We start from the raw sequence: 15525 nt of genomic DNA on the forward strand, positions 1-15525 counted from the left end.
TTGAACTAATTATACCATGTTTAGATTAAAATTCTATTACTAATTTTTTCTCCATAAATATTTATGCTTGTATATTATCTTGTTTTGAATACTTATAAAATGAATTTCTATTAAAAAATATTTTACTTTTTAAATAGCCTATAAATAAGACAGCCGACTGGTTAATGTGTACATATTTACATGATTAGATATCATCCTTTATAAACTTTGTACATTTTTTTTTCAGCTATTCCCTCGAAGGTGTACATGGTTGTATGTGATGAACAATTGCTTGCTATCAATATCTGGTAAGTCTTTTAGTTTCTATACATCTTACAATTGTTATGGCTTATTATTAGCTCTCATGTTGTATTTATTTTCTTTACAGGTAAAGCTTCTCAGCTTTATTCCCATAATTTACCAGGGCTTTTTGATTATGCAAGACAAATGCAAAAGTTACCTGTTGCTATTCCAGCACATAAACTCCCTGATAGAATACTGCCAAGGTAACTGTATATTTAATAATGTTTTCATTCTTAGGGGAATTATGCTACTAATTTGTTCTAGAAAGTACTTATGGTAGAGAAAATAAAAGAGAATTCAGTTGGGATTAATAGAAATCATGTGTTAAAAAAAATCGTAAGTAATATATTTTAACAGGACCTTATTTATGACACTCGAGTTCTAAAATTATTTTTACTTTCCAATTATATTAAACATTTTCTCCCTGAATTTTTAATCTGTTTTCTGCAAAGTTAAAACTAATTTGTTTGCTATCATTTTACATCACATGTATTGCCTTTGCTTTTTTCCCCCTACATTTTTTTTTATTGGTGCATTATAGCTATATATAATGGTGGGATTTGTTGTTACATATTCATACATGCACACAATATAACAATATAATTTGGCCAATGTTAGTCCCAAGTGTTTCCCCTTCCCTACACTCTTGCTTTGGCTTTTGACATATTTATGTTTACATGTATAAAATTTTTTCAATGTATAGTTTGTAAACCTAGAAAATAAAAAAATTTATTAAATAGATGTTTTGGCATCTGAAGATAATTACTTAGAAGTTGAAGGGGTTTTTGTTTTGTTTTGTTTTGTTTTTTGTAGTGCTGGGGATTGAACCCAGGGCCTTGTGCTTGCAAGGCAAGCACTCTACCAACTGAGCTATATCCCCAGCCCCAGAAGTTGAAGGGTTTTAATTTGTACTTTCAGGAATTCTAAATTATGCTATACTTTTCTTTTTGTTATAATAATTGTTCCTTATTTGTTGATTGAAAGGTTTCTACGTCTAGTATAAAACGTGTTTTACAAAAACTTTTTAATATAGCCATTCTTCCTTAACAAAATTTTTATAAAACAAATGCTGTAAAACCTTAGCTTTCAATAACTTCAGAATCTGTGGTTCTCAATTGCTAAGTTTGTAGTACAGCTGATTTGCCACTTGGTGTACAAAATCGTTTTTAAAATTAACCATTTGATACAAATCACTTTAAAATATTTGCATGCTTTTCTTTTCCTTAAAATAGGTTACATAAAATTTAATTGAATATATACATGATTATTGAGAGTTGTGATTATGAGCTTCATTTGGTCTAGTGAACTACAGGAGCCATATTTGGAGTTTAAAGTGTTAAACCCTATAACCTGCCCCAAGAACTTGGGGTATGGAGTTTGTTTCTTCCCATAGGGTTTATCTGCCCCTGTTTTTTGCCCAGCTGCCACTTGTGCAGCTGTTTTACCAGTTCACCTATATCATCTTTCCATCCATCTTTCTAACTTGATATATCTAAAATATTGTGGACACAAAAAACAACCAAGTTTTCAGGTATGTATAACATACATGTAAAGTGCACCCAAGCAGTGTAAGGAGCATAACTTTATTGCATTCACTTTAAAAAAAAAAAAAGCACATTTTTTTGCTCTGTAAATGTTAATTACATAATACATCTTAGTGACCTTCTTGGCTTGTTTTTAGCTATGTTTAGTTCTTCCAAATTTTACTGAATGTACCGAATGTGCATGAACAGTCTCTGTGTACAGATAAGACAAGATCCAATAAGGTTCTGCCTCTTCCTTTAAGGATCTTCCATATAGTAAGGTTTTACCTCTAAGGGTATTTCACCTCTAGCTTATTTCAGAGATTCTGTTACGATCATTTTTAGTTATAATAATACCCACAAATATGTCCTTCCCACTTTTTTCAGCTTCATTACTAGTACTCAGTTACCGTGAAATCTCCTCTTAATTATCTCACTAATTGGCAAGGATCAAAAAACCTTTTAACATGATAATATTGTATGTATATATTAGTACCATTCCTTCTACCATGCTATGAGCAGAACTTAAAACATTTTTGACTAAGCATCTAATGGTTGTCATGCTGAAGATGGGTACTCATTATACCATATGATTATTATTATTCTGTAGTAAAGCATAAGCTTTGGAGTCCAAGTCATCTTAAATTTAATTCCTGGATAAATTACACAGCCTCTCTGAGTATACTCATCTGTAAAGTGGAACCAGTATGTCATCTTGGCAGAGTTGTTTTGAAAATGATAAATTATTTATGTAAAGTACCTACCATGGCTTCTGGCATCTAGTAGGCACTCAATAAATAATCCAGTTGTCATCATTACCAAGCACAGTAAACTGAACTGTGCCTATAGAATACCCTAAAATATCCTGCATTAAATTTGTTTAAAATGTTGTTTGGTTAACTTGGGATTCCATTTGATTGAGTGCTGATAAAATAAATTTTATTGCCTTTCATGAAATCGTGGCTAACATTAAGGCATTTAGGTCACCATAAACATTAACTTTATTTTCATGTCATTTCAGTGTGCTACCCACAACTCTTATTTTGAAAGGTTTCATTATTAATCCTAAACCATGCTTAATAAATGATTTTTTTTTTTTTTTTTTTTTTTTGTCTTTATAGTTTTCTTCTCAACTTTTTTTTTTTTTTTTTAAGGGCAGGGGGGTACTGGGGATTGAACTCAGGGGCACTCAACTAGTAACTAAGCTATAGCCCCAGCCCTTTTTTGTACTTTATTTAGAGACAGGGTCTCACTGTGTTGCTTAGCACCTGGTTATTGCTGAGATTGGCTTTGAATTTTCAATCCTCCTACCTCAGCCTCCTGAGCTGCTGGGATTACAGGTGTGTGCCAGCACGCCCAGCTTTCTTGCTGTCTTTTAAACACTGATACAGTTAATCCTTTTGAGTTTTGACCAGTTCCATAACTTAAACCCTAAGTTAGCTTTGGAAGCCAGGGAGCAAGATTTCAAGTGTTGATCAGGAACATTAAATCTGTTGCCAGTGGAAATATGACAGGAGCTTCATTCATATTTGTCTTGAAACAGTGTGGTTTAAGAGTGTGGGAAATTTTTGTTTGGTTTTGCTTTAAGCTACATGAAATGTCAATGTATATGAAAGGGGCATTTTATAATCATAAATCTAATTTATGGGTATATAAAAACTTTTCCTAACATAGTCAAGTGTTTTAATCTGAAGTATGAAATCAGGGTATGGTAGATGCTGTTGTGTGGTTCATTGCCTCAGCATCTGGGTAATTTCCGTATCACTGTTATAGAGTATCAGTCAATTTTTAATTCACACATGCAAGTGCTTACAAATAGTAACCGTTTTTTTAAAAAAAGCTTACTTTGCAAACTCAAAATACCCCATATTTAAGTTGAACCAAAAGCATAAATGAAAAGATTTTTTCAAAATTGAAATCTCTGAACATTGTAGTCAGATAGACTGACATTAGAATAAGAACTGTTTCTCCCTAAATTGCTAACTAATAAGACCTCAAGTGGAAATCTAAACATCAGGTTTCTATGCTATGACCTGCCTCCTCGTATTAGGGAGGATTAATGACACAGAACCTATAAAATGCATGGCATAAAATAAGGACTCAGTAAAATTATTATGAATTCTCATAAGCATAAAGCCAAAGTATAAAACATACCAAAGGTTAAAACTGTAACACCACAATGTTACATATGCTTGGTTGTGCCAGTTGTACAGGGACAAAAATGTCCATGGAAAAGATTTTTCTGAGCTTTTTGGAATTGAACATCACACAATTACTGTACAGTAAAGACCAGTACAAAGCACTGACATCTAATCTTTGGCACATTTCACATTTGAAAGAAGTTTAAATATGTATGCAAAAAGGAAGTTTAATTTGAGGTTTGTATAACTTGATGCATTGGCAGTTTCCATTATGTTAGCTTTCTTTGTAAAAGACATTTGAATATATAGGTATTTTTTAAATTATAGTTTAAAAAAATAATCCGGAATGTATTTTGACTTTTTAAATTTGAATCAGAAATGTGCAGAATTCCTAACACCCCTTTGCCAAAAAATGCGAACTCCATTATTCCTGAGTAGAGAAATGAAAATGTCTAAATAAAAGAAGTACTTAACAAATTATTGTAGGGCTAAGTGAACTTTTACATAACTTTAATTTATTATACGTGCTTAAAATACCTTTTCTCAGATTTTGGTGTATTTTTTTCACTTTTTCATTGGTAAATTTTGGTAAACCAAAGTTACTAATTTAATAGATTGCCACTGTTTTAAGATGATAGGGGTGCATAATTGGAAAAATAAAGCTTCTCTTTTCTAAATACTTTTATAGTCTTACAGAATAGTTAAGTCTTTATTCAATTTAAAATTGTTTGGGGGACATGAGAAAGGGATCCAATATATTCTTATTTTTTGTAAGTATTTTATCAGCACCAGTTTCTTTACTTATCCTTTCTCCATTGATCTTTTTTTGTTTCTTGGTTGGTTGGTTTGGTTTTTGTGGTATTGGGAATTGAACCCAGGGCCTTGCACATGCTAGGCAAGCATTTTACCACTGAGGTACATCTACAGCCCTCTTCACTGATCTGTAACAGCACCTTTATCATATACTAAATTTGCCTACATGTTATTATATACTCATTTTCGTTTACATTTAGGAAATTTGCTGTATCAGCAAAAATCCCTGAAACCAAGTGGTGTCAGAAGTGTTGTGTTGGTAAGTAAACTGACCAATGCCATGTAGCTCTCCTGTTTTGCAGAGTAGCTGAGAAATCTTCTTTAGGCTCATTTTTAAAGTCTGGTGTAAAATGGTACTACCCAAGGCATCCTTCCAGGAATGATTTTTTTCAGCCTTCAGCAAAACAGATTTCTTGGTTTTCCCAACCCTGGGTAGACCAAATCTAATATAGCACCTTGCACATAACAGGTGTTTAGCATATAGTTTGTTTGGTTGGATTAAATGGAGAAACAGGGATAACTTTATTTTTTTTATTACAGCACTTTATTACACTGTGACTGTTACTTTATCACTCACCATTCTGCTTACTAATATTTTAATGAGACTGCATTCATTCATTCAGCTTGTATCCACATGCCTTTATTATGTGGAAACTTGTGCTTCTGATGTGAAGATTATGGCCTCTCTGTTCACATACCTCTAGACTAAATTCCTACCCTACCCCCTAACAACTATTTTCCTGTTGTTAAACGAAAACGAAAAGTGGTTTCTTTCCCTTAAGTTATTAACACTATAAGAGGGAAGATAAGCAGACACATAAGGCACTATACCACTGGGTTTAATGCAGAAAGAACTCTAACATAGGCCTACTGAAGAAGGTGGTCTTTAGGCTAGGCCTCAAAATAATTTCACTGTGAATGATTGGAGAGGACCTTTTTTGTTTTTGCTTTTGTTTTTGATTTGTGCTTTGTTTTGGCAGTACTGGGGATTGAACCCAGGGGCACTCTACCATGAACCATATATCCCAGCCCTTTTTATTTTGACATAGGGTATTGCTAAGACCTTGAACTTGGAATCCTCCTGCTTCAGCCTCCCAGGTCTCTGAGATTACAGGCATGTGCCACTGTACCAGGCTGCTCTCTTTACAGTTTTTTAATTTTTTTTATTTCAAATACATTTATTTATATACATATATATATGTATGTGTGTATGTATGTATACACACACACACACACACACACACACACACAATATATTTAGTGTGTGTAAGATGCTGGAGATTGAACCCAGGGCCTTGTGCATGCGAGGCAAGCACTCTACCAAGTGAGCTGTATCCCCAGCCCCTTTATATCTTAAGCAGAAGAAAAATCCAAAATATGAGGCAATTCAGTCTTATTATTTGTAAACTTATACTTTACAATTTTATTAAGCTGAGTGTGGTGGTCCATACATATAATACCAGCTACTCTGGAGGCAGAGGCATTAGGATGGCAAGTTTAAGGCCAACCTGGGAAACTTAGTGAGACCCTGTCTCAAATTTTTAAAAAGAAATTTTTTTTTTTTTTAAATCTGATTAATATCTGTAATGCTTTCTAGTGACCATAAGAGTTTAATGAAAAGGGGGAGGGGTAGACAAGTGCCTTTTCTTTTCTTTTTCTTTCTTTCTCTATTTGTATGTATCCATATATGTACGTACTGAGGATTGAACCCAGGGGCACTTTACCACTGAGCTACATCCCCAGCCTTTTTATTTTTATTTTGAGATAGGGTCTCACTAAATTGCAGAATCTGTCCTCAAACTTGGATCCTTATGCCTCAGCCTCCCAGGTAGCTGGGATTACAGGTGTACACCGCTGTGCCCAGCAACAAGTGTTTTGTTTTCAGAACCAAAACACCACTGCCTCTGAACATTACTACCAAAAGCACCTGAATGTGTGTGTATCTCTATCAATTAATACTTTCTCCCCAGATTTAATTAGACCCATCCTTCAGAATGGTGTATCCTCAGTTGACTTCCCTGCTACCGTAGACTAAAGTCCTTCCAGATCCTAGCTGTATAATGACCAGCCACTGCATTTGTACACACACAAAAAATCCTGTAAGCCATGAGAGCATTTCTTTCTATTATCTGAAACAGTAGTTCTTTTTTGCCCTATTATCTGATTAAAATCAAATAGGCAACCAGCTTTTGATTTAATTCTACTTTTTGACAATAATATAAAGACTTTATTTTATAAGAGAACTCACATCTACTTTTTTTGCCTTGACAGTGAGAAATCCTTACACAGGCCATAAATACCTATGCGGGGCACTTCAGACTAGCATTGTTCTCTTAGAATGGGTTGAACCAATGCAGAAATTTATGTTAATTAAGGTAAGCATGAAAGTCAACCTAAGACAATCTTAGTTTGAAAGCTTAATTGTCAACTTCTCTGTTCTTAAACAGAATTTTTTTTAGGTTTATTCTCAAGTTATTTTAATGATTTTCGATTATGTGGCAAGGTGGTAAAAACTTGCCCAGTTTTAAGGAACTCAGCCTGATGAAAGTTCTGAAAGAGACTAGAGAAATATATCAGGGATTTGGCATTAGGGAGGTAGAAGTAGATTGTCTTATAAACATAGCCTAATGTCAAAAACAGCTGCTAAAAGATCTATAAAATGTTTTCACCTACTCCATCACAGCAGGGAGACAACACTCAAGTTAGTGTTTGACTTAAGGGGATAGGGAATGACCTTGATGAAGGGAACATGATTTGTTTTGATTACAAAATTGTTTTAATACCTACCTATTAATTTGTCCAGGTAGTCATGGCTATTTTTTGAGTTTGGGGTTTTTTGCTTAACTTTCCCTAGATTAATGAATACCTTTAAAATATTTAATGTTACTTAGCTATAACATATTTTGAGGAAAAACTAACTTTTAAAATATATAAACTACAGACTCAATTACAGCAAGAAATATCAAATGAATTTGTTAAAATTGTTTTCTTTGCTATTATATATGAATTAGTCTTCTTTCATGAACATTTGATCCGTCAGTAGAGATTGGAGTCAGCGTATAAACAGAGTAGGATTCTTCCTTGACTTTATAATATCAAACTAGAATATTTACTTTGTGTTACTTAAAATCTTACAAGTAACTAAGAAATCTATTTTTAGTTTTCACATCAATATTAACCTCAAACCCAACTGGGGCTAAAGAGACAGGGAAAAAATAGTGTCAAGAATTGAAAACCTATGAAGTAGTAATTCCACAAATAAATTCACTGAAGCAAAAATTCTTTAAACTAAAAGCTGAGGGGAAATAGCCTTATATATAAGTTCTTTATAGCAGCTACTAAATACACCCCATTTATGGCAAAAATTGCTTTTCTCAGCTTCTCTTTGTTCTTACCTATTTGACATAAGGATGCTTTATCTTAGATGCAGTGGTAAAGTCTACAGTTTGATTTTTCTGCAGTCCTATCTTCTTCCTTTTCTTTCTTAGTGTACTTTAGATAAGTTTTTCCAATTTCTTTCATTCCTAACCTCTATCAAAATGAAAAAGTTTTATCATATCATTTATTCACATACTGATGGATTGATTAAACCTTAGCTCAAGTGATTTTATATGTCATCGGATAGGTTAAGCCATTTATCCTCATATACAATGAAAGGCCCTTTTCTCTATTAAAGGAATTTTAGATATCAAGAACATGCAAGGTGGAATATATACTTTGAAGACATTAAAAGCTTAAAAATTACCCATCCATTACTTTTTCCCAATGGATGATACCAGGGAATTTGGCATGATCTAACTATTGAGGCCTATGGTGCATGTTCTGAGATAGTGAACTTCCAGTGCAGATCACCTGCAGGTCTCCTTCAAGATTTGCTCATATTTCCTCTCTCCTGAGCTGTAGGGCCCAGCCTGCCTCCCTTAATCTGAACTTCCATTTCCATGCATCTCTGCTTTAAAATTTCTATATTGTACATTTTGTTACTATATTTGACATTATTTCAGTTAGTATTTATGATGTTTCTGTACTGTGACTGCATCAGATTTGCTAAAAACACATTCTTGTGCTTTCTATATTCTTCCTCTTAGTGACTAATGAGGCATATTTTATCATAATTAAAGTTAGAAATTAAAGATCTACCCAGCAAACACTGTGTACTTCCTATAAACTAGGCACAGTGCTATTTACTAAAGAGGCAGGGAGGGGCAGGGAGTAAGATGTAAGGACTGCTGTCAGTCACCAAGAGCACCTGGATTTAAACCCATGAGATAGGAATCCCCTTCTGTTTGTGATTTACACACATTGCTTAGCTATTATTGGGAGCTAAATAGAAATAGTCAAAATTTGTTTTGACTTTCTTCCATACTAAGAAAAAAACTACAGAAATAAGCATTATTTTCTTTCTAGTTAATTGTTCTTAATCATATTTCAAAGCAAATTCTGTAAATTGTTTTACCTTATTAAAAATGTGATATAGATAATTATCCAAAGCATGTGCCCCGGGTAATAAGAAAGCTCCTAGAGAGACAGTTTAAGAGTTGGTACTCACAGGGTGGAGGCAGCTGGCAGCAGGGAAGAAGGGGCTATAGGGAAGAGCAGGTGCACACACAGCTGCATGTTCCAGCCACCAGAACTTCGTCATGGCTCCCAACTCTCTTCAACTAGTAGTTAAGGCAGTCCACTGCACGTTTTTATTTTCTTCAGAATGTATGAGTTGCTGGGTTGAAAAATAAATTTTATTCAGTAGCTTTGTTAGATAGTAGCTGTAACCATTTTGAAAATACACCCATTTATAAGAGCAACAAAAATATAAAATACATTAAAATGAACTTAATAAAGTATGTATAAGACCAATTTTTTTCAACCACGTATTTTTTGAAGACCCTCCTCAGCATTCCTTATACTACTCCATTTCTAACTAGTTCCCCCCAAAGGAAACCTAGCAAGTTGTTGCTTTTCTTTCTCTTTATATATATAGATAAATGTATCCCTAAACATTAAAATTAATTTTACCTTATAAGTGGAATCAGAAAGTATATACTCATTTGTGTCTGGCTTCTTTTGTGCAACATTATATTTATGTAGTTGTTGAAAATAGCCATAGAATGTTCATTTTCATTGATCTATAATTTTCCAGTGTGTGAATATGCCATAATTTTACTGTTGATAGGCATTGGGTTATTTCCCATTTTTGTTTTCTTAACAGTGCTGCTATGACTATTTTTGCATGTACCCTTGTTCTTTAGAAGGTATACCCAGTAGTAATTGTTGGGTCATAGGGATGCATATCTTCAACATTGGTAGAAAATGCAATTAACCAGCATGACTGGACCAATTTATACTTTCATCCTTATGAGCATTTATTAACTCCTCTGTAATGCTTCTTATTATCATTCTTTTTAATATTAGCCATTCTGGTGGGTGTATGTAGTATCTCATGTGGTTTTATTCCTTGATTAATAATGAAGTTTTTTTTTCTAAATCTCCAAAATGTGAATTCTCTTTGTAGCAATGTAAAAATAATTTGTTATATAAAATTAAAATTAGTTGCATTTAAAGATACTTCATAATTTAGATTTTTCTGAGTACCCTGAGTTTCTGTGACAAGAAGCAATCTTTATAGTAAAAAACGTTTTTATATATTTTTGTAAACCTAAAAAGTTAATGCTGTTCTCATAAGATTATTTGGCTCTTGTTTTCCTTTTCTGTTTTCTGTTTCTGTCTCTAGCACATCGATTTCCCTATCCCATGTCCACTTAGGATGTTCGAGATGCTGGTGGTCCCTGAACAGGAGTACCCATTAGTCTGTGTTGGTGTCAGTAGAGGGCGAGACTTCAACCAGGTGGTTCGGTTTGAGACTGTCAATCCAAATTCTACCTCTTCGTGGTTTACAGAATCAGGTTTGCAATTTTTTATGGAATTTTTAAGGCTAAAGCATGTGCTGGTTTTATAAGTAATAAATTTACTGTATTTTGCATTAAGCAAAACTACATAAAAAGCCAGTCTTAAATAACTGTATAAGTAAACTGGAAGAAGAGTTGCTTTAAAATAGCTAATTCATTTGACACATTTAAAATAATTTGATTTTCAAAGCATATGAATGTTGAAAGCACATACACTTTTAATTAGAAATGAAACGGTAAGGATCTGATGCTCAACAGCCTGAATTTGGTGTATATTAAATAATTTCACAGCAATACATCTCTTACTATAAAATGAGGTATATGCCTGGGTTGTTTTACAACATTTAAGAAATGTATGACATAAAATAGGACATTGTAAATAGCAGTTTCTCTCAAAGGACACTGTATAGGTGACCATTAAAGACACATTTATAAGCTAGGGGTATAGCTCAGGAACAGATGTGTTCAGCAAGCAGGAGGCTCTGGGTTCAATCACCAAACTAATTTCACTTGGAAATAGCTCATTAATATTACCAGTTAAATATCAATTAAGGCATTTTCTCAAAAGAAAAAACAGTTTATATATACTCAAATATTTTTAATATTTTAACACTTGTATTCATACTTTTCACATTTCTTTTGAGACTTTTATATGTATTCACTTGTTTGATGCTGCTTACAAATATGAAAATTAATCTTTATGAAAGCTTATTAACATAGAAAACATTTAAAATAAAATCTGAACATTTCAAAATTTCATAACTTGGGCCGGGGATGTAGCTCAGTGGTAGAACACTTGCCTAGCATGCATTTGGTTTTGGTTTCAATCCCTAGCACCACAAAAAAACAAAAAGCAAAACAAGATTTCCATAACTTTCAGAATTTTAAAAGTATTTAATGTAATCGTAAGTGGTATAGACTTGAAAATGTGCAAGTTACAGAACTCCAGTTGTCCTGCCTACCCGAAAAGTGTCAGGTGACTTTACCTTTCTAATCACATTCCATCACTTTACCAGGGATATTGACATAAGTGATCAAGTGAGTATTTACCATGATTCCCAAACTTGAGCTTGCATCAGAAACACCCGGAAACTTCTTAAAGCACATTACTGGGCCCTACCTGCATTTTTCATTCAGTAGGCATAGAATGGGGCCTGAAAATGTTTGTTTCTGTAAATTCCCAGGTAGTGCTGCTAATACAGGGACTGTACTTTCAGAGCTACACATACACAAATCTCAGGCTAGTAGAAAATCTGATTTTAAAAAAGGAAAAGTGACATTTTACAATATTTTAAGTTTAGATTGCACTTCATATTAGTTTCATCCCGGTGTCTAAGTATGTATATTTAACTTTATTTTTTTCAGGGCTGGGGATTGAACCCAGGACCTCGCACATGCTAGGCAAGTGCTCTATCACTGTACTAATCCCCAGCCCTTAGAATAGTTTAAGTTTGGTTTGTTTCCTTGTATATTTTAAATAGCTACTTCCAAAGTATTTGTGAAGATGTTGGAAAATAATTCTCTTATATAATTTGTTTTCTTAAATATCGATTTACATTGCCAAGTCACATAGCATATCTTTCCTCATTGCTACATACCTTAGTATCTTAGCAAATATTATCTCCAAGTAATGAACTTTTTACAGAAATTTGATTGTAGATTGAAACTTCTACAATGAGCTCTGTGACAAAATAAGTTATAAAACTTGAGTTTCATGGTAAATTGGATTGAACTCTCTTGCTTGGAAATGATGATCTTTAAATATCTTACCTGTGGTTTTAGAACATCCTATTTGTCATGAAACCCCCTTTGCTCTTTTTCTCCTTAAAAATATAGTAGAATGTTTTGCTATACAACAGACAGTGACCACTTTAGAAGGCAATTTTTAAAGTTCTTGAAAGGATCTTTGTCCCAGTCTTTGACTACTAAGGGAAATGTTAAGGAAGTAATTTGTCAGTAAGATATTGATTCAACAGGAGTTTGTTGAAAGACTGGAAGATTATTAATAAAAAGAAAAAATGAGAGCTAAGGATATAGCTCAGATACAGAATGCTGGAGGGGAGAAAAAAAAAAAAAAAACTAACAAAAGCCTAGACCCAATATATGGTTCCTTTAACACATTAAACTTGAAATGCAGCTTTTCTTCAAGGGAAGTGTGGCCACCCTTGGCAACATTATGAGACTTCTCTTTGGCTCCCCAAATTCTCTGCTGCATTCTCCTTAACCTGGTTAAATCTGATTTACAGGAGGCCTTTTCCATGTCCTCCTAACCCTGGTTAGTTATAGCAGTACTGTTAAGGCGCTATTCCAATATCCCAAATAAAACTCTGGGTCCTTTTAAAGTTAAAGACAAAGGATTTATACTGGCCAGAGCCCGGGAAGCAGAAAGCAAACAGTTCTTCTGTCTCTGATCCCTGCATGGGGGTTGAATGCTGCTTAAAAAAACTGGAAAATCACAAAGGGGGAGTGGGGAACAATTACAACCACAAGTTACATAAAACATATTTGCTCAGAAATCATCAGTACATGTTCAGAAGGGCAAGCTTACATTCTATAAGTCAAGGATATTGTGGTCAGGGTGAAGTGGGGGAGGGTGGAGGTGTTCACGTCTATGCCAATGGGCTTATGAAGAAAAGGGGATCTGATTTTACACATGGTGAGATGTCTGAAAAAATGGGGTCAGCTTAGCTTAATTTTCAAATAAGCCTATAACAGTACCAAGTTCAAAATACGACAGTGCTTAGATGTCCTAAGACTTAAGTACAATAGGAAGTAGCATGCAGGGCAGCTGTCTCTCCTAGCTGTCACACCCAGTCTTCAGGGAATGCGGGACTGGAAACAGACCCATAGCTCAGCTGTTCTGTTCTGATGTACACACAGAGCTTGGATATACAGCATTAGTTTCACTTCATGGAAAACCAAATCATTTAAACATTTTCACTTTGTAGGAACTCTAAAATAATTCTTCTTTGCATTTAGGTAGCATTTTATGCTTCTAAAATGCTTTTTTTTTTTTAACTTATGTGGACACAAAAAATTTGACATTCATTCAGTACATATTTATTGCATGTACTAGGCACTAGCATATAATGATGTTCAAAAGCACAGTTCCAGGCCTTCTGTGTTTAAATTCATAAGTCAGTCGCAGCCATCCTTTAGGAAATTAGACTCCTGATTTCAAGTATAAATAAAAATAATACCCGGAAATGACATTTACGAGGTTGAGACTTACATCAGCATTAGAACCCAACTAGCCCAGTTCAGTAGCTCCACATTTATTTAAAAAAGATGTATATCTTTTTTTTTTTTTTTTTTTTTTTTTTTTTAGTTTCTCTGCTGTAACTGCTTCAGATTTCTGTAAGTTTATCAGACCTTCTTTGTTTCATAGATACCCCACAGACAAATGTTACTCATGTAACCCAACTGGAGAGAGATACCATTCTTGTATGTTTGGACTGTAAGTTTAATTTTGTTTATGATCATCTTATTTTAAGAACATAGCTTTTTTCTTAGTTTCTGAGTGATTTGTATTTCTCTAGGTTGTATAAAAATAGTAAATCTCCAAGGAAGATTAAAATCTAGTAGAAAATTGTCATCAGAGCTCACCTTTGATTTCCAGATTGAATCAATAGGTAAGTTGAAGTTTCATATGTCTTTGCATTATGAACTGTTTAAAATAATTCATCTGACAATTATCTGAAATGATAAATGTGTATATTAAGTACTTCCTCTATAATATAGGATATAATGGATATGAGGTCACTATTAGCCTTTACTCTCTTACACATTCTCAAGACAGTTTAATAATTGTATTGTAAATAATGTTTACCTTATAGATTTGGCATTCTCAAAAGAAAGAGTTAAATGTTATTTCTTATAACATGAAATTCACATTTCCTCAAGATTTTTTAAATTTCCCATAGGTACTTTAAAATTCAATGCTTTATATACCCTATTGTGTTTTTGCTGTTATCTCTGGTCAGAGAATTTTAAGTACATGAAATTTCTGTTTGCCATTCTCACATCATGCTTGGTAACAGTTTTTCTGAAAAACGAGTATGACAGTCAGTATTCTAAAATGATTTTAGCTTGTTTTTAGCTGTGTTTAATTCTTCCAAATTTTACTGAATATACCAAATGTCCATGAAGTGTCCCATGGACAGATGAGACAAGATCAAATAAGATTCTACCTCTTCCTGTGAGGAGCTTTCCTATAGTAAGGTTTTACCTCTAATGGTATTTCACCTCTAACTTATTATTTCAGATTACAGACAAGGAAAATAATCATATAGGGGGTGCTGGGAAAAAAAATGGTAATTAGTATTTAGTGTCCTTTACCAGTAAAAATCAAGTTATACATGTGTTTACATACACACATACATGGATCTGATTCCATGCCCATACATACATGCATGGTGCAGCTGGTAAGGCCAAGGGCAGATAGTTGTCTGTCTTATTCCTGTTTCTGTTTTCCTCTTTCCCCCAACAAGAAAGTCCCTCCCCCAACAAACAAATGGTAATAATAATGTCAGTTTCAAGGGACATCTGGCAAGGTGTTAAATGGAGTACTTAAAAAGACATAGCCAGGGTCAAAATACAGGGTCAACAACAGAAACTCAAAGTAATATGCAGCCTGAAGCTAATAGCCTGCTGGGTTCCAGGTAGTAGTAGACTTTGACTAGACTGCTAGGTGATAAAAAGACTGAAAGTATCCCATAGGAGATGAGGAATTTCAGCCAGGCTCTTTGCCTGAGGGACTTGGAAATCAAGCTGATGAATTTATAAATTTCCACCCTTAGAGGAAAAGATAATCCCCATCCTATGTAAATTATTTCAGATGGTAGACAAAGAATTCTGAATAAA

General features: G+C 33.8%; 1 protein-coding gene across 6 annotated transcripts in view; it reads left to right on the forward strand.

Annotated features, from left to right (window-relative positions):
* The window catches only part of MAP4K3 (mitogen-activated protein kinase kinase kinase kinase 3), a 190596-nt gene that overhangs the window by 167894 nt on the left and 7177 nt on the right, over positions 1-15525 (forward strand). For 4 of the 6 annotated variants that reach the window (XR_013759017.1, XM_079109878.1, XM_079109880.1 and 1 more), the window contains 8 exons: positions 227-287; positions 368-485; positions 4960-5018; positions 7031-7134; positions 10488-10659; positions 12028-12063; positions 14051-14119; positions 14202-14294. Coding sequence is in view for 5 of the 6 variants with exons in the window: in XM_079109878.1 (XP_078966004.1) it covers positions 227-287; positions 368-485; positions 4960-5018; positions 7031-7134; positions 10488-10659; positions 12028-12063; positions 14051-14119; positions 14202-14294 (712 nt within the window). In the remaining variant the exon portion in view is untranslated. The remainder of the gene's footprint in view (positions 1-226; positions 288-367; positions 486-4959; positions 5019-7030; positions 7135-10487; positions 10660-12027; positions 12064-14050; positions 14120-14201; positions 14295-15525) is intronic. The other 2 variants (XM_079109879.1, XM_079109881.1) reach the window with 1 other exon arrangement.

This window comes from Sciurus vulgaris (genome assembly GCF_902686455.1).
Source record: "Sciurus vulgaris genome assembly, chromosome: 14".
NCBI classification, from domain to species: domain Eukaryota; kingdom Metazoa; phylum Chordata; class Mammalia; order Rodentia; family Sciuridae; genus Sciurus; species Sciurus vulgaris.